Raw genomic sequence first — 17,965 nt, 5'->3', positions numbered from 1 at the left:
GGCCTTCCTACAGGAGGGATAGGGGCAGCCAGGCCTCAGAAACTGGGTCAGAGAGGCCATCGCCTTGGGTCACTGGTCTCTGGAGAGATGGTAAAGCAGAGGGTGTGGTCCAGCAGTGAGGACAGGCCCGTGCCACCTCGGTGTGGCCGTGAGTCGGTGTCTGACCTGGCACAGAGGAGGAAGCAGCTCCAAAGCCAGCAAAGCTCTTGTCTTGCTGCTCGGCTCAGGCCACTCGCACCCCACGTTGCAGCCGAACACGGCCAGTGGCTCAGCTCTGCGTCCTCTTGTCCCTGCTGGCCTCCAGGCCCAGAGCTGTCACCGGCCTTCCTGTGCACCCGGGGCCAGAACACACTCCCCAGAGGGGCTGTGCCTCAGCTCCGGGCCTGGGCAGGAGCACGCTGGACCCCGGGGCCAGCAACACTGCCTGTTGGAGGATGTGAGCCAGGCTCGGCTGCACCCTGGTCCAAGCACCCTGGTCCAAGCTCAGCCGGCCTGGTTCTGCAGGGAGCAGAGCTGCCACAGTCTGGGATGACAGCCTGGCACTGCGGGCATGAACTTGGAGTGCCCACCGCACGTGCCCGTTGTGGCAGGCCCCTCTGCCTTCTTCGCCATGTCGGGTTCCTGGTGGCTGAGCCGCCGACTCCCCTGCAGTCCCTGTGGTTTGAGAGCAGAGCCTGGACTCCCACACAGTGACTCTTCATGTGGGGGGTGCTGGTTGTTCCCCCAGGTTCTCCGTCCCCAGAGGAGGGGCCAGAGGCTCAGGGGATACCTGCCTGCGTGGTGCACCTGCCGGGAGAGGGGCAGTGCGGTCAGGGTCCACGGCTTCTCTCTCCTTCAGTGCCACCGTGTCTCTGTGCACGGCACTCCCAGCTCACGCCATGCTCCGGGGTCCCCTCCTCCACGGGGTCCTGTCCTGGAAGAGTTGTTCGTGGCTCTGCTCGTGGGGCCCGGGAGCGAAGTCAGGAGCCACCTGGGTCCCCCCCTTGCCAATGTCGCTCTGAGGAGGTTTCTGATCCAGCCAAGTCAGGGCACACCCTCCTGCTCTTCAGCATGTGGTTTATGGTCCTTCTGATATCAGGTGGAATTTAACTTCTACGTAGTTTGGAAACAGATGTGATATGTTACAGAATGGAATCGCCACCCCATATTTAATTAAATGAACCCTTAAAAGTTGGGTTTTCCCCAGGGGCACAATTTATAATAGGCTGACTTTTACATTGCATTAGCACTTTATACTGGGTCATTTGCACGTGTAATAGACGTGGAGGTGACCACAAGGCACCTGTCCTCAGAAACCAAATGCCTTCCCTGTAAAGATACTTGTTTTTCTATTTGGAGAGAGTATGGACTGCCTTTTCCAAATGTGGCATTAAAATACGTCCCAAACTGCTTGCACTGCAGTATAGAGAACTTTGCCAGGTTCTGGGCTCCTGGTTTGGAAGGTGACAGAGAAGCTATAGGACAACGGTTCCACCGGGACAGTGTCCAGGTCAGTGGAGGCCGAGCCTGTCCTGGCCCTGCGCTCGGTGCCAGGCAGCCGCCGGGCCACCTCAGCCACACTGGCCCTGCAGTGGCCTCGCTTTTGCCCAGGACACTCCCCAGTGGCTGTCAGCCAGAGGCGGGGGGAGTCGGAGGAGCCGAAGCAACTACTGAGCGCTGGAGGGCGGACGGGGGGCTCAGTGAGTTTACCCCCAAGCAGACAAGCCCCCAGCTCGGCACCATGCGGCGTTGTGGCAAAAGCAGCCATGGTGCCATGTGAGCCACTGTGGGCATGTCACCCAGGCTGAGATGGCACCAGGGAGGACTCACCCCTCGGAATGATTGTCTCGTCTCGGAAGACCGTCCCGTAAAGGGCCTCCTTAAGGTCCCTTTGCGCCATGCCGTCACTGTGGCCTGTTTGCCGAGGGACAGACGGATGGGTCCCCCTCCCTGATGGCACCAGAGTCCCAGGGGGCAGCCAGAGCCTTAGGTGAAGAACTCAGGCATTGGATTTATCATAAAGTTTGCAATCAGCACTTCCGTTCCACAGCCTCCCATTTGCTCCGTTTTCAAGCAGCACGAAGGGTTGTAAAAGCAATCTGCTCAATTGGGCGAGTTAATGGTGTTTAATCTGACCGGCTGAACGTCCCTGGGTGAGCGTTCTGCCTGTGACGGCGGCCATCACTCCACTTCGGAGTGGGGCGTACAGGCGGAGCCAATCCCAGGAGGCAGGTTGCCGTCTGCAGTGGCCGGCGGTGAGTCATCGCCTCACTGGTGATGTGACTGCACAATGGCAGTGTGATAAGTGTTATGGGCACAAGGTAATTCGAAACAAATCTGGCAGCAATGATGGGTCGTCTGGGCCAGCAGACTCCCGCCTCATCTCATCGCCTGTCAAGGCAGGTAACAATCCCTAGGGTGTCTCGTCGGGAGCTCGTGCACACGTACCCAGGAGCTTGTAAACTTCATCTCCTTGGGCCCCTGAAGGGCCCCCAGGAACCCGAGGACAGGGACAGAAAGGACTCCTGCTGGTGCTGGCAGCCATGCACGGGTGGTGGGGGGGGGCAGGAAGGGCCAGGAGCCCTTTCTCCTACATACGTGTCTTCAGCCCACCAGCCGGGCTGCTCCTGCGATTTACAGGTTGTGTCTCCTGGGAAGTGGGACTGTCCTGGTGTAGGTCCCTGTTAGCCCTGGTTTCTGAGCTAGCTCATGTCATTTGCATGTTAGGTCTTGTATGTAGATTATCTCATTAAACTTCCTAATGTCCCCTACACGTCAATTACACCGCCCTTGTCAATGAGGAAACGAGACTCCACGGTTAAACTGCCCACGGCCCAGAGCCAGGACCCCAGCTGTGGCCTGGCCCCGGCGTTGGGGTCCCGTGCACGCTTCCCCAGCTGTGATGAAGGAGGAGGCCCCTCCTGGTGTGTGGAGGGGCTGGTTTGAACGGTGTGTGATCAAAACATACACAGTGTCGTGCTGATGGAATGTCCCCTCGGGCACAATGGGGAGAAGCGCAGCTCGGAGGGTGGGGCCCTGGCCAGGGTGACCGTCCAGTGGGGGCCGAGAGGGCACCTGGCAGTCAGCCGGGGCTCTCCGCCTCCCCCTGGGTTTGCGCTGCCCTTTCCCACGGCCTGGGGTAGGCACCGTGGGTGTGTCGCTGCGTCGGCACCTTTTAGCAGCACCCACTGTGCACAGTTAGGGGGCTTCCCTGCTCTCGTCCCTGGGAGCTGTCCGCCCTGCAGCCCTCATCCCCAAGCCCGTCCGGGTGGGCCCTGCCCTTCGTTTTCCAGGCACCGTTTCAGCCGCGCAGCTTTGCTCAAGGGAAGCAGTGACACCCATCTGTGAGAGGAGCTGATGGGGATGCAGCCACATAAGCGCATTGTCAGAAATTCCTCGTGACCCAATGGGAACACATTCTGCCCGACGTGACCACGTGTGTGTGTGACGTTTAACCTGCCAGATGTCTTGGGCGGCAGGTAGTTAGGCTCCAAGATGAAATCACCCAAAGTGTAAGGAACATGACGACGAGTATGCCAAGAATCCGGGGTTCAGAGGTTCTGAGATCAGTTTGCTTACTTGGCGATATCACCGGAGACACCAGATCATCCGTGTTTCTGCTCTGCAACCCTCAGCCTCCGTTAATTCAGCCTCAAACACCGGTTCCCCACGTGAGCCAGAGACGCCCCCAGGGCTGCAGGCCACCCACGCAGGGCTCTGCCCACAGCAGAAAGGGCCACCCTCCCTGCCTGGTGTCCTGCTTTAAGGAGGGACAAATCCTCAAAGCCCCTGATAGGTCCCCACTCCCAGCCCATCTGCCCGGAGCACCTGCTCCCAGCCCTGGCCGTTGGGACCCGCGCTCTCGGCAGAGGGGAGCACAAAGAAGGCCGCTTGGTGACCAGGCAGCTGTGGTGTCTCCAGTGCTGTGTCTGAGCCCTGACTGTGTGCAGGACCAGCCAGCGGGGGGGTGGCCTCTTGTGTAAGCATGGTTAGGGGTCCCAGGGGAGGCAATGCCCACGGTCGTCCCCTGTGTCAAGAGGTCTGGTGTTTATGCATAAAGACCAACTTGGGACCAGTCACAATCCTGAGTCTGTGCTCCTCGTGGGTAAAGCCCCTCTGGGACAGCCGCTCCCAGTGCCTGCTGAGGGCAGAGACCAGCAGGGCTGGCTGTCATGCCCATACCTCCCCAGGGACAGACTCACCAGCACATTGTCCCTCCCTGTGGTATCTGAGCCCGGAGTTGTGTGCTCGCAGAGAGCACAGCCCAGAGAGCTCTGCCTCGGAGAGGGCCTCCCGCAGTTCCAGGTTGCGTTCTGACCCCCTCTCCCTCCCAGTCTCACTGCCTCCTGTCCGGGGCCACGGCCTCTGGGCTCTGATCAGGGAAGGGACGAAGGTGGTCAGTTGGTTTGGAAGACTAGAAGTAATGCCTTTGTGTCCTGTTACTCTTTTCTCGAAGGTGAAGGAGTAAGGAAAGTGGTGTGCCAAACCCCAGCGTGGCCAACCCTCCCAGGGGCAGGGTCTCAGCGTTGGGCAGTTCAGCCATTCACCCCTCTGCCGGGCCCGGGGGTCCCTCTGTGGCCCCTCTGTGGTTCTGGTTCTGCGGCACTCCTTCCCGACGTGTGTGAACGACTCTGGGCTTCACTGCGAGGACAGAGTCTGACATCTCCTCGTCAGCCCAGCCAGACACCAGGCCCTGGCCCCAATAAAAGGTCGAGGGATGGATGGGTGCCGGGTCAGGTGCGGCGTTCTGCTCAGACAGGGAGACCGAGAGCTCCGCACGGCAGAAGGACCTCCTTGTCGATGTGTTTTGAGGGGGGAAGTGTTGAGGGGAGACGCGCGTGCTGGAGAGGAAAGGGTCGACGTCCGTTGTAAACGGCGTCACGAGTAAACACTAAAAGTGTGCCTTTGGGAAGAATGTAGCATTGATCAAAGGGATTTAAATTCAGGGCTAAGTCACCACGTTAAGTGACGTGAACTTGTTGGTGTTTCTCTCCAAAGAAGATGTGAGGAGCAGACAAACTTCTGAAGGTATGCGCAGTCTGTCTGGAAAAAAGTCCAATTATTTTAACATACTGAGATCGTTTGCCCAACACCGATGTAACCGGGCCGCCAAGGAGAGTGGACTGGAATGTGCATGTGTGAACAGACGACTTCACTGTACTAGTCAGTGGGGGCGGTGGAGTGAGCGTGTGCACTGTGTGGCCGTCACATTCAAAATGACTGAGTGGGCAGAGCAACAGGTCTGGGTCCAGTTTTGCATTTAGCTTGAACGTTCCTCCACAGAAGTTATTTGGATGATTCAGAGGCTGCAGCTGTGGGCAGCTGGTGATTGACAGCTTCATCACAACAACTTGCCCACTCAGGTATCGCGTCTCTTGCAGACGGTTTTTTAAAAGCATGTATTTATTTATTTTTAGAGAGGGGAAGGCAGGGTGAGAGAGAGGGAGAGAAACATCAATGTGTGGTTGCCTCTCTGCCCACTAGGGACCTGGCCCGCAACCCAGGCCTGTGCCCTGACTGGGAATCGAACCAGTGACCCTTTGGTTTGCAGGCCGCAGTCAATCCACTGAGCCACCCCAGCCAGGGCTCCTGCAGAGTTTTTTGGCAAAGCACCCAAATCACCCAGGTGACTCAGCTGCCCTGGAGCCCAGATTTGGCCCCCTGTGACTTCTGGCTTTTCCCCAAAGTAAAATCACCTTTGAAAGGGAAGAGATTTCAGATTATCCGTGAGATTCGGGAAATGATGACAGGGCAGCTGCTGAGGCCTGAGACAACTACATGGGGTCTCATGGGGCCTACTCTGAAGGGACTGGGTGGGCCATCACTGTCCTGTGTACAATGTTCTCGTACCCTGTATCTCCTTCCATAAATGGTTGTTTTTCATAGTATGTGGCTGGACACCTCTGGACAGACCTCGTTAGTTCTGCGGAATGTTTCCTACACCATGATGGCACATTTGCAATGTACAATCTGCCGATTGTTGGAATATTTCGGGTCTGATGGTATTCGTGCGGTGCCACCGTGCAATGTCACCAAACTGTGGGAGCACCGAGCCGCACCCCTCAGCTGCGGGGGTGGGGGTGGGAGGGCAGGTGGAGTCTGGGCTCTCCGTGGTGCTGGGAGTGACTCCCTGTTCTGGAGATGAGGTGCAGCTCCTGTGTCCTCCTCTGCGAGCTGTGGCGCAGTGAGCCATGCTGAGTCAGTTCTGAAGGGGCCACTGAGCAGAGCCCTGGGCGCAGCCTCCAGTGTTCTCAGCCACCGGGGCCACCAGCGTGGCCTCGTGCCATTCACTCGATGTGTCAGAGGCGGGAGGTGAGGGCTGGGATGAGAGCGCAGTGGCAGCCACGCACACCGGGACACAGTGCTGTGACCGACCCGGCTGTCGTGTCCTGGACACCGGCCGAAACGTCCGCCATGTGAGCTCCTCCACGACCTCCACCGTGCCCACCTGTGGCCTGCGTTTCCATTCACTTAGTGTGTTCAGTTGGCTTTCTAAAGGAAAGCGAGGGAATTCCTTTAAAGAGCAAGCTCCCTGTCACTTCCCTAAAAGCAACAGTGATGTTACCAACAAACTGGAAAAATCCGCACCCTTGAAACATAACAATGTAACTAATTTCTAGGTAGCTGTTAGCTGTTATTCTTGATAATGACTCTGCCTGAGGCCGCCCTCCCCTCTCACAGGCTCCGTGGGGGGGAAATTGGGTTGCAGACATCATAGCAGGAAGCCGCGGCCCCGCCGTGAGATTTCACGCCCTCCCTGCACCTCCACGCGCACCCCACCCACCACCTTCCTCGGGAAACCTGAACCTGGGGGGATGGCAGTTCTCCTTCCAGCTGCTGACACCCCAAACAGTCTTTCAAATTCTGCCTGATTAGAGTCTCACCCCACCCCACATTCCTCTGACAGGTCAATGGCAAAGACTTATCCAGGGCGACACATGACCAGGCCGTGGAAGCATTCAAGACGGCCAGAGACCCCATCGTGGTGCAGGTGCTGAGGAGGGCGCCGCGGGCCCGCGCCTGCCCGGCCCCAGCGGAGCTGCAGCTGGTGGACTCGAGCACCCAGACCGACATCACCTTCGAGCACATCACGGCCCTCTCCAAGGTGCCCCCGCCCCCGCTGCCCAGGCTGGAGCCCTACCTCCTGCCTGCGGAGTAAGTAGCACAAGGAGGGTCCCCTGCTCCAAAGCAGTTGGGAGGCTGGGGTCCCGCTGCCCCCTGGTGGGCCCCCTCCAGGCTGCCCACTCCTCGCGGTGCTGTTTATGGAGGCCGTAAATTGAACCCTGCTCAGAACCACCCTGACATATCAATTACTTTACTACAACCCTGGAGCGGAGTTATTCAAATTCTGTTCTAAGGACACAATTACTCACTGATGTCGTAAAAGTTGGATCTGAATAAAATCTAATCACCGAAAACGGCAGTGGGAAGGGTGCAGCGGGAAGGGGTGCGGACGGCTCTTGGTGACTGACAGCAGAGCGAGCTGCGGGTGGGAACAGAGCCGGAGGCTCGAGTTCCGCTCTCCTGGGTCCCCGGCAAACCTGGGTCCGCGCAGCAAGTCCCCGCTGCCTGGCGTGAGCTCCGCACTTCAGCCCCACATTCATTGTCCTCACGGACCCTGCTTTCCCAGGAGCTCGCAGCCTCCCACCCCCTCCCCGGGTCGGCGACATCTGGCCCTGCAGCTGGGCGACTTGCCGGGGCGCCACCTCCCCTGTGTTGGGGTGGGATGAGAACCAGACCTGCCATGCGGGGTCGCTGGGCTCCGTGAAACAAGGAGTGCCAGGCTCTCAACGGGTGGCAGCAGCGATTGTCCTCGTTCAGTGCTTGGTGGCAGATATTTAGGAACAAAACGGAAAGCAAGGAGTTTTCTAGGTGTGGCCACTGGCGTAAAGATGTTCGGTTCCGATAGCTTTTCCCACCTGGTTTTGCACGTCTGAGAGCAGGACGTCCACCTCGGGCCCCAGTCTCTGCCGGGGTCCGTCCCCCCATCCCCTCCCACGTCGCTCCTGGCTCAGGTAACTCACTGGTGCGTTCTCTCAGAGGGCACTTTCGCCTCCTCTGGGGGCGCCCGAGGGAACCAGAGGATGGATCTGCGTCTGTCCTCCACCGCCGCCGGAGGGAGGACAGGTGCCCCAGGGCTCTGTCAGACTCTGAAAGGTCCCCTTCACCTGCTGCATGTCCTGGTAGGCTGTCAGGGACCCCGGGCCAGTGCCCAGCTCCGTGGCTGTGGTGACAGCCCGTGAGGGCGGAGCAGGATACGTGCAGAGAGCTGTCCCGTGCTCCACACACGGGCTGTCCTGTGCAGCTGGACGCAGACACCCAGACTGAAGGTGAGGGTATCTGTCCTCAGCTGCCAGCTTGTACCATGCCACCGGACGGCCGGCCATGCAGTGAGCCCTGTGGGACAGCTCCCTGAGTGCGAGTGTGCAAACCACTCTCCCCACTGATGACGCTTGTCAGGCCACGCCTGGTGCTCACAGGCTGAACTGTCCCTGTGCCGTCTCAGAGCAGAACCCCTGATTTCCCCTGAGCCTCACTGGGGCGACCTGACTCATCCCCGGGGCCACTGGAGAAGTGTCGGGAGTGTTGAGAGCTGGGACCTCCGCATTCTGGCTGCAAGCTCAGCAGTCAGCGGGACTGCACGTCAGACTGAGTGGGCGTGTCAACGGCCCACCCACCAGCCTTCCGGCAGCACCCCCAGCACCCGGTGCCCCAGCAGGCCCCGTCTGAACAACCCCTCGTGCTGGCCTGTCCTTCCAAAACCATGTGTCGGGGCGGGAGACCAGAGCCTGACGGCCATCGCGCTGACCTTAGAGAACAGGACCTTCGGTCCCCAGCCATCAACCAAGGCTGACGCTCTGTGTCCCCATCGGCACTTTTCTGAGATGTGCTATGTTTGGAGACCGAGTCATACAGCTGCCCTGGAGACACACAAGCTCCATTCTCCTGCCCGTGTGTGTGTGCAAGTGTGCACTGGTGTGAGCACACGTGTAGCATGTGTGTGTGCAGTAGATACGCTGTGATGGAGGTGCCGCTGGGCTGGGAAATACAATGGGAGGTGTGGGGCCGTGCCGGACACCCCTGCCTGGCCGGGCTGGGAGCGGGCCATGCTGACAGGCCCCCGCCGCCGCGCCGACTGACAGCTCTCCCCCATGTGCAGGCATGCCTCGGCCCACGAGTACTACGACCCCGGCGACTACCAACAGGACGCGGACAGGGAGGAGCTGGAGCTGGAGGTGAGGTGTCCTTGTCTCGTTTCAGGGCTGCATGACGCCCAGTAAGTTCTCTGTCACCCACCTGAGTGACTTCCGGTGGCTTTCTTTCAAAAGAGTGACTTCCTGCTGCTTTAAATGCATGTGAGCTTTTCTCTCCCTCCACAGCAGTTTGACAGCCAGACCCCAAAGCGGAGATTTACTTGTTCTTTTTCCAGTTTTTAAAATGATATTTACTGGGGTGACATTGGTTCATAGGGTCTTTTTTCATTTAAAGTACTCAAAAGAGGGCAGCAAGTCCTCTCCTGGGGGTTTGAACCCACACACCCTGCTCCCGTCCATCTGACATGCGAGGATCCGGACCTGCTGTGAGCCCCCACCCTCCCCCGCATCACCGTGTCCATGCCCCTGTGTACCCAGAATGGCAGCCGAGGGTCCAGGGGACCTGCCCACCGACGCCCTCCCTGCAAGTTCTCTGCCACTGATCTGGCAGAAATCAAGCAAACCCCTAACCCCCCTTCAGTGGTACTCGAGGCCAAAAATGACCACCTCCTCACCCTTCTCCGAGCTGTGGGGACTTTGTCCCTGTTTGTACCCCGACTGGCCACCAGGCCTTCCCACCTGCTCCTGTGTCTGCCTACATGGCACGTCCCCCAGAGAATGTGCCCCACTCTGCACAAAGCCCCAGGTCCCCAGGGCGACTTCTCGCCTGCGTCTGGTCCCTGCTGGAATCTAAGTCCCCAAGTGCGGGCCCCAGTGTGACGCGTGCACTGACACCCCTCCTGCCTGGACAGCGCCGGCATGTAGTGTCCCCGTAAACCTCTATGAATGAAGAAGTAAATGCCCTCTCCCAGCTTTAAGGTAAAGTTGAAGTAAAGGAAAACACAGTCTTTTGAGAAGCATGTCTGCGTCCCCCACAGCACCAAGCACACAGACGAAGTGTGGAGGTGATGTAAAGTCGTGCACAGCACTCCTGGCCCAGGACGGTGCACGGTTCTGCCTCAGGGACCCATCGTCCTGCAGGCAGATCAGCCGTCAGCCTGGGCTCTGGGACCCTCTGCGGAAATGGCTGCCACTGAAATAGGAAGCAACACCCTGGGTGCAGGGCCTCTTCATTCTCTTAATTGGACTGTCGTTTCAGCCGCATCTGAAATGTCAGGCTTAGCGGCTTGTTTTTATCCTGTGGTCCATCTAGACCGATAAGCAACAGGACCCGGGCAGGGCGGGGGGGCAGGGGCTGTAATCCAGGAATACTCTGCATTGTTCACACCAGTTTGATTCCGGTCTTGGAAAGCTTACCTCCTTCATCACGTGAAGTGCCCCTGTGCTCCCCTGCGCAAGGCTTGGCCTCCCAGTGGGAAGGGAGCACCGAGAGTTTGCGGAACGCCCTGTAGCGTCGAGGAATTGCAGTTCCCACCCAGCCCCAAATTACTGCGTCCCGTCATAAACGGCACAGCAGCTGCTGTCAGACGGTGTCTGCACCTCCTGTCCTGTCAGGCACTGCGGTGAGGACACAGGCTTGGGCACCCGCAACAGACGGAGCTGCTGGGGCCGGAGGCTTCACAGTCACACTCTGCCCCATGCGATACTCCAGATGGCAGGAGACGGCCCATGGGGTCGTGGCAGTGCCCACACGGAGCTTTGTCGTGGTTCCCATGATGTGAAGTGAAATTTGAACCCTCCTCCCCACAGGCTGGTGGGGCCCCGGCTGGCCCGGCTGCACTCAGCCCCTCGTCTGTGCACACAGCACCCATGGGCCTTTGCACCCGCTGCTCTGCCTGCAGTGGCCGTGGTGCTGGGCACCTCTCGTGGGGAGGGTTAGGGAGCAGCTGCTATGTACCTGCTCTGAGGTTCACCACAAAGATAGCTGCATCCTCACCACCCAACTCCGAGAGCCCGGACAGAGGAAGCGGTCCCCAGGGTCAGTGGCTCAGAGACCTCGCTGGGTCGGGGAGCTGCCTCACCACGGGAGCCACTGGAGTGAAAACTTCAGCCAGACGCCCAGCGCATGGGCAGCAGGCATGGTGGCGGGACCGTGGCCGGGAGTGCCCTCCAGGACCCCAGCCATTCCCAGAGCCCTGACTCCGTCAGGCACACTGTAGTGTCCCCCGTGCTCCTGTGCGTGTCTCCCCCTCCAGCTCACTTGGCTTCCGTCTTATTTAATTTGCAGTGATAGCGGCTGAGAATAATTTCTCACTATAAATACCACAGCTGTTGTGGGAAGCGTTAATTACTACTGTCACGTCACTCTCCTTTCCCGGATTAGTTTACGTGTAATCTGTCTGCACATTCTGTTACTGTAAATATTAAGGCCACACAATGTGAAATTATCTAACCAAGACACTGGGAACATCTGTAGTGAAGGGGCTGGGTGGTTTGGGGCGTGGAAGTGGTGGTGTTTGTAGCAGACACTGAAAGAATGCTTTTGAAAGGCCCTGTCCCCAAGTCTCCATGCTGAGTGAAATGTAGGTAATTGGGGGGAGGGAAGCAATAAAATAACTGTTTTCAAGATGACTTCACATTGAGGCGAAGGTGAGAAATGCCCTGGGCGTGGATGCCTTGCGCATAAGCACTTGTTGTTTGGTAAGTTAACCGTCCCTTTCGCGCTGGCTGCAAGGAAATTCAGTTCTTCATCCAAGGGAACTACTGTAAGGCCCCTGGGCCCCCACCAGGGCCCCCGCCCACGGGAGTCTCACGGGGACGCCCTCCTTTGCCAGGAAGTGGACCTGTACCGAGTGAACAGCCAGGACAAGCTGGGCCTCACCGTGTGCTACCGGACAGACGACGAGGACGACATCGGGATCTACATCAGCGAGGTGCGCGGAGGGGCGGCTCGCTGTTCTGTGCTCTGACCTACTCACCTCTGCTGCTCTTTGCAATGACAGGGACGCCGCCCTGCCCCCTCCCTCCTCATGGAGTTGCATCTGTAATGGGGTTAGGTTAGAGTGAGTTAGCCAAGCCATGATGGCCACACACTCCGCGAAATCGCCCTCGGAAGGCCGGAGAGCCACCATCTGGTGGTTGGGTGGTTTGTCCCCAAGGAAAGGGCAGAATCCAGTGGCCAGTCCCCGGCTCCTCGCCCAAGAGGGAGGACTGAGCCGCAGACCCGCGTAAAGGGCTCCTTGTAGCTCCCTCCGCCTTTGGGCGGAGCGCGGGCGGTGGACCAGACCTAAGGCACGCGCTGCTCCGCTGCTCCTGGAGGGCGCAGTGCCCGGGAGGGGGGCGGGGCGCCGAGCGCACTGCGTCCTTGACACCGACGCGGTTCTGCCCGGAATGAGCTCTGTCCCTGCGGGGCGGTGGATGGAGGGGGCCTTGCGTTGGAGCAGCGCGCATGCGCTGAGACACGTGCGTTGTGTGTTGCAGATCGACCCGCACAGCATCGCGGCCAGGGACGGGCGCATCCGAGAAGGGGACCGCATCATCCAGGTAGGCCAGCTTCCGCCAGTCGCCACAGAGCAGACGGCTCTGATGACAGCTCAAGGGTTAGAGAACGCGGATCGCAGACGTGCGAGGAGACCAGACGCCATAAAGACGTGGGCACAGCCAAGGGTGCCCCGGGGAGGGCGGGACTACAGGGAATGGGCGCCCCGTGCAGAGGGTGGTGCCCGGCACTCTGCACCCGGGCAGCAGCGGGCGCACCTCGTTTTCTTCGGGCCAAAGACAGCGCATGAGGGGGTCCGACCAAGCCCCAGTTTGTAACTCATGACCCAGAATAAATCTCGTGGTAGCTTTCCTGAAGGCGTCATTGTGGAACCAGCGTGTCAACTTCGGTCTTGTCTTCAGAATGGGAACCTCTCGGCATTAACAGGATGGCTTCTAAGGGTCGTTCTTTGCCTCGAGCCTGCTGCTCTTCTGAATCATGAGACACTTTGCCCGTCTTTTCTGATCTCCCAGAAACCGGGTTCCTCACTTCTCAGCCCCACCAGCACACATCTGCCTCTGGTAGTCACTGTGCTTGCACCTGCCAGCAGGTTTTCCACCCCGAGGGGTTTTGTCCTTTCTCACTGCTTATACCACGTTCCCTTGGACTTCCGCCAGGCCTCTGCTGCTTGGGGTCCCCCTGCTGCAGGACCGCCCCAGCCCTTGGTCACTTCTGTGCTGGCGGTCCACTCACAGCTGCAGTGGGTCCCCACGAGCATCTGCCGTGGGGCACACCGCGTTTCTCCTCAATGACCGGGACCCCTTCACTTGCCTCCTGGGCCACTGGCACAGGAGTTGGTGGAAGGCTCAGCCCCCAGCTCAGGGGACTGTCCCTGTGTCCCCAGAGGGTTCACCCACCTGGGACTGACCCTGCAGAGCAGCAGAGCCCAAATCCCCAGGGCAGGAAGCAACAGCCCCGCAGGAGGGCGGCCAGGTGTGATGGTAAGAGAAGTCCGTCCCACTGCCCAGCCGGCCGGCCGGCCTGAGCAAGTTCAAGTGCCAGGCTGGGCACACAGACACTGTGCACCACTCCACGTCCTCCTCCGGCCTCAGCTCCCGTGATGTCCCCTCGGACCCACTGCCGTTTCTCCCGCTTCTCCGAGAACATCTATACTGATGCCGCTGCCCAGGAGTTGGGTCTCGTTAACTGGCTGACGTGTTCCTTCTCCACTCTTCTGGTCACGTGGCGCCCACCTGACATGGGCTGTGGACACCCCGGACTCTGTCCTGGGCCAGATGCTGCACCCCTCCGAGCAAGGCCCCCCCAAAACTCAGTGTCCTTTTCAGGAAGTCCCGTGTTCCAGCCGTAAGTGGGTAACAGGTACAAGCATGAAAGAACGTGGACTGATTTTGTGTGATCTAATCCTGCCTCCCCGCCCCCCCCCCTTTTTTTCTTTTTAAGATTAACGGGATAGAGGTGCGGAACCGTGAGGAGGCCTTGGCTCTTCTCACTAGTGAGGAAAACAAGAACTTCTCCCTGCTGATTGCAAGACCTGAGCTCCAGGTGAGTGAGCTTCCTAAGCAAGAAGCTGGGTCCCTATTCCTGAACCAAAGACCTGAGCTCCTGACTTTGCAGAGCACTGCCCAAGCATCAGGTCTGAACCTGGAGACACTCTGCACCCTGGCAGTTAATGGTACAGGTGTGTGGACGCAGGGACCAAATGAAGGAAAAGAGAAAAACGCAGAAAGGGAAATCCAGAGCCATACCCCTCGAGATGTTTGAGTTGAGATCCAACCGATGCCGAAGCCTTGTCTCTGGTCTCGTATCCAGTCACAGAGCGCAGGGCGCACAGCATGGTGACCAGAGCCAACAGCCTGTCCTGGCCCCTGGGGGTTTGCCGAGTCAGTTTCAGGTGCTCTCAGCACCGACACGTAGCCATGAGGTGGTGTTAATTAGCTGGACTAGATGATGATTTCACTGTGTTTATCAAGTCACGACAAATACCTTAAACATAGTATGAGTTTTTTTTTTTAAAGAAAAGACGCCAAGGTGAGTCCCTCTCCAAGGGACCTAATGGTGCCTCCTCTTCAGGAAAGTAGAAATGGGAAGAATATAAGGTTTTCGGGGGAGAAGGGGATAGGTAGTTTTCTGTGCTATCCTTTGGCAGCCTAGTGTAAAAGGGAAAATGAAAGAAGTGTTGGTCAAAAATCTTTGTACCGAGCCCTGGCTGGTGTAGCTCAGTGGATTGAGCTATTCGCCTGCGAACCAGACGATCACGGTTCGATTCCCAGTCAGGGCACATGCCTGGGTTGCAGGCCAGTTCCTGGCAGGGGCCAGTTCCCAGCAGGGGATGCACGAGAAGCAACCATACATTGATGTTTCAGTTCCTCTCTCCTTCCCTTCCCCTCTAAAGATAAATAAATAAAATATAAAAAAAAATCTTTGTACTGAAACAGAACTAAGGGCCAGATGTGTCCCAGGGGCTGTGGGTCTAGGGCCCTGGCTAGTCTGCTCCTTCATGGACAAGCGGGGGCGGCCTGTGGCGCTTGGGGGTGGCCGACGAGCAGGGCCCAGCCACGCCGCCCGTGTCTCCGAACGCAGCCGGCGTGGGTGAAGGAGCTTGTGAGAAACAAAACCACGAGCCCTGGCAACTCCCCCAGACACGGGGCAGAGTTCCAACTCAGGGCGAAGCAGCAGGCAGACTGCCCTGGAAATGTTTCTCCCCAAGGAGGCGACTGTTCATAAAAAATGTAAATTAATTAAATGAAAGCAAGGGACTGAGGCCTGTTGCCGCTGCTTCCCCGCAGCTGGACGAGGGCTGGATGGACGACGACAGAAACGACTTCCTGGACGACCTGCACATGGACATGCTGGAGGAGCAGCACCGCAGGGCCGTGCAGTTCACCGCGGGCGTGCTGCAGCAGGTAGGCCGTGGGCGCGGCGCCGGCGGCAGGGGCACGGACAGCAGCTGGTCCCTGCGCCCCCAAGTGAGCCGGGAGCCGTGCACCCCGGCGGGAAAAATGCGGAGGGACCACCGACTCTCCCTGTTCACTGGGAAAACGCAAGAGCTGGCAGCATTGAGGTCCAGCAGGGAGTGGTTGCGGTTCCAAAAGTAAAGCCCTTCTCCCTGGTAACCTGAGCTCCTCCTTCCGGTGCGGCTGTGCCACCACCACCATCATCACACCCCTGCTGTCCCTGGGAGAGAAGGCCCAGCCCTTCGCTGGCACTGGGTCCTTCCTCCAGGGCAGGTGACCAGCCCCTCACTTGTCCCATGGCATCAGTAGTTGCCAGATGGGTCTGGCTAATTCCCAGACCCTGCCCCACCCCTGATTTGGGCTGATGGTGGAGGCCAACCCTGCCCCAAACCCCTGTTTTCGGAGGTCTTGCCCGGTAACCGCACCCAGGCCGCCCTCCCCGTGACCGTTTTTTCCTGTTTTCCACTGTGTAGAAGAAGCATGAAGAAGACGGGGGGACCACAGACACAGCCACCATCCTGTCGAACCAGCACGAGAAGGACAGCGGTGTGGGCCGCACGGACGAGAGCACGCGCAACGATGAGAGCTCTGAGCCTGAGAACAACGGCGAGGAGGCACCTGCGTCCTCCGCCCCGCTGGCCGGGCCGAGGACGCGCACGTGCAGCCAAGACACACTGGGCAGCGGAGACCTGCCTTTTGGAGGCGATTCCTTGCTCTGGGCCGAATGTGCTGAAGCTGCCGAATGCGAGCGCTTCCGCCGGCTCCTGGAGCTCAAGTGTCCGGGACACGGCGCCCCCGAGAGCACAGATGGGGAGCTGGGGCTGCTGGACGCGGAGCTGCTGGAGCTCAAGTGCCCGGGAGCAGATGCAGGCGCAGGCAGGGGCGCCCCGGAGAGTGTGGACCAGGAGCTGGAGCTGCTGAACGCGGAGCTGCGCAGCATCGAGCTCGAGTGCCTGAGCGTCGTGCGCGCGCACCGGGCGCGGCAGCTGCGCGAGGCCTGGACGCTGCACCCTGGCGGCTTCCGTGGCTGCGACGCAGAGCCTGAGGGCCGTAGGCGTGAGCTGTCGGACATCACCGAGCTCCCCGAGAAGTCAGACAAGGACAGCTCGAGCGCCTACAACACTGGGGAGAGCTGCCGCAGCACCCCACTCACCCTGGACATGTCCCCAGAGAGCTCCCTGAGGAGAGGGGCGGAGGGGACGGCGGGGGCCTGCGGGCCGTCCCTTGAGAGTCCGCTCTGCATCACGGAGGACGCAGACTTGCGCCCGACTCCACAGAGTCCTGAGCACAGCCCCGGAGATGGCCCCGGCCCCGCGCTCCCGGCCCATACACCCTACAAGCTGGCGCACATCCCGGCGCACGCACGGCGCTACCGCAGCTACATGCAGCTGGTGCAGCAGAAGTCTGCGGTGGAGTATGCGCACAGCCAGGTGAGCCTGCTCGGCGTGTGCAAGGACCTGGGCCCCGCCAGTCCCCCTGAGCCCCGCACCGAGTGGAAGGTGAAGGTGCGCAGCGACGGCTCCCGTTACATCACCAAGCGGCCCGTGCGTGACCGCCTGCTGCGGGAGCGTGCACTGCGGATCCGTGAGGAGCGCAGCGGTGTGACCACTGACGACGACGCGGCCAGCGACATGAAGCTGGGCCGCTACTGGAGCCGCGAGGAGCGCAAGCAGCACGTGGCGCGCGCCCGGGAGCAGCGGAGGCGGCGCGCGCTCCTGCTACAGAGCCGGCTGGAGGGTCCCCGGGAGCAGCCCACCGAGGAGGACAGGAGGGAGGTGAGCATCCTGGAGCTGAGCCACAAGAAGATGATGAGGAGGAGGAACAAAAAAATACTGGATAACTGGATGACGATCCAGGAGCTCCTGACCCACGGCACCAAGTCCCCGGACGGCACTAGGGTGTACAATTCCTTCCTCTCAGTGACGACTGTGTAAGTGCTGTGCCGGGCGGGCAGAAGCCCCTGCCTCGTTCAGCGCCGCAGGTCTGTGTCCCTGGGTCACGAGGTCATGTTTGTGCCCAGCTGTGCAGCACCGGGGTCACGGCTCTATTGTATCAAAGTGGACACAGACTGCCCTGAACCGCCTTGGAAGGCAGTGTTAGCAAACAGGGCCCTTTTCAAATCGCGGTGGTACGTTTTTACTTGTTGCCTTTTACATAAAGTGTTTAAATTTCAAAAAGGTCTTTTTATTATGCCTACTTTCACAGAATAATTTGTTTAAACTGTATTCAGATAAAGTTACACACGCATTTTTCCTGCCTAAAGCACAATTGCAACCAGCAGTATGTCCGGTTAATGGAGCCCCCTCAGAGCGACTTTGCTGAATGTGCTCCGTGTGCGTGGCCCTCGATGCGTAGGTCACGGCTTCCAAGGTGAACGATTAGTGCACGTGACCAGACCAGCCGCGTTTCAATGTGTCTTCCAACGGCAAACATTGTTC

General features: G+C 59.2%; 1 protein-coding gene across 1 annotated transcript in view; it reads left to right on the top strand.

Moving 5' to 3' along the window:
- Nucleotides 1-17,759, top strand: part of PDZRN3 (PDZ domain containing ring finger 3) — a 92,418-nt gene extending 74,659 nt beyond the window's left edge. Inside the window, exons 4-10 of the mRNA XM_037049528.1 lie at nt 6,887-7,134; nt 9,140-9,215; nt 11,909-12,007; nt 12,555-12,617; nt 14,014-14,115; nt 15,360-15,476; nt 16,001-17,759. Of these exons, the coding sequence (XP_036905423.1) occupies nt 6,887-7,134; nt 9,140-9,215; nt 11,909-12,007; nt 12,555-12,617; nt 14,014-14,115; nt 15,360-15,476; nt 16,001-17,461 (2,166 nt within the window). The 3' untranslated portion in view covers nt 17,462-17,759. The remainder of the gene's footprint in view (nt 1-6,886; nt 7,135-9,139; nt 9,216-11,908; nt 12,008-12,554; nt 12,618-14,013; nt 14,116-15,359; nt 15,477-16,000) is intronic.
- Nucleotides 17,760-17,965: the final 206 nt, after the last annotated feature.

This window comes from Sturnira hondurensis, unplaced genomic scaffold (genome assembly GCF_014824575.4).
Source record: "Sturnira hondurensis isolate 20B ecotype Veracruz unplaced genomic scaffold, ASM1482457v3 Scaffold0006496, whole genome shotgun sequence".
Lineage (NCBI taxonomy): Eukaryota > Metazoa > Chordata > Mammalia > Chiroptera > Phyllostomidae > Sturnira > Sturnira hondurensis.
Note: the sequence above shows the minus strand (reverse complement) of the source record. Positions and strands in the feature narration are given on the sequence as shown.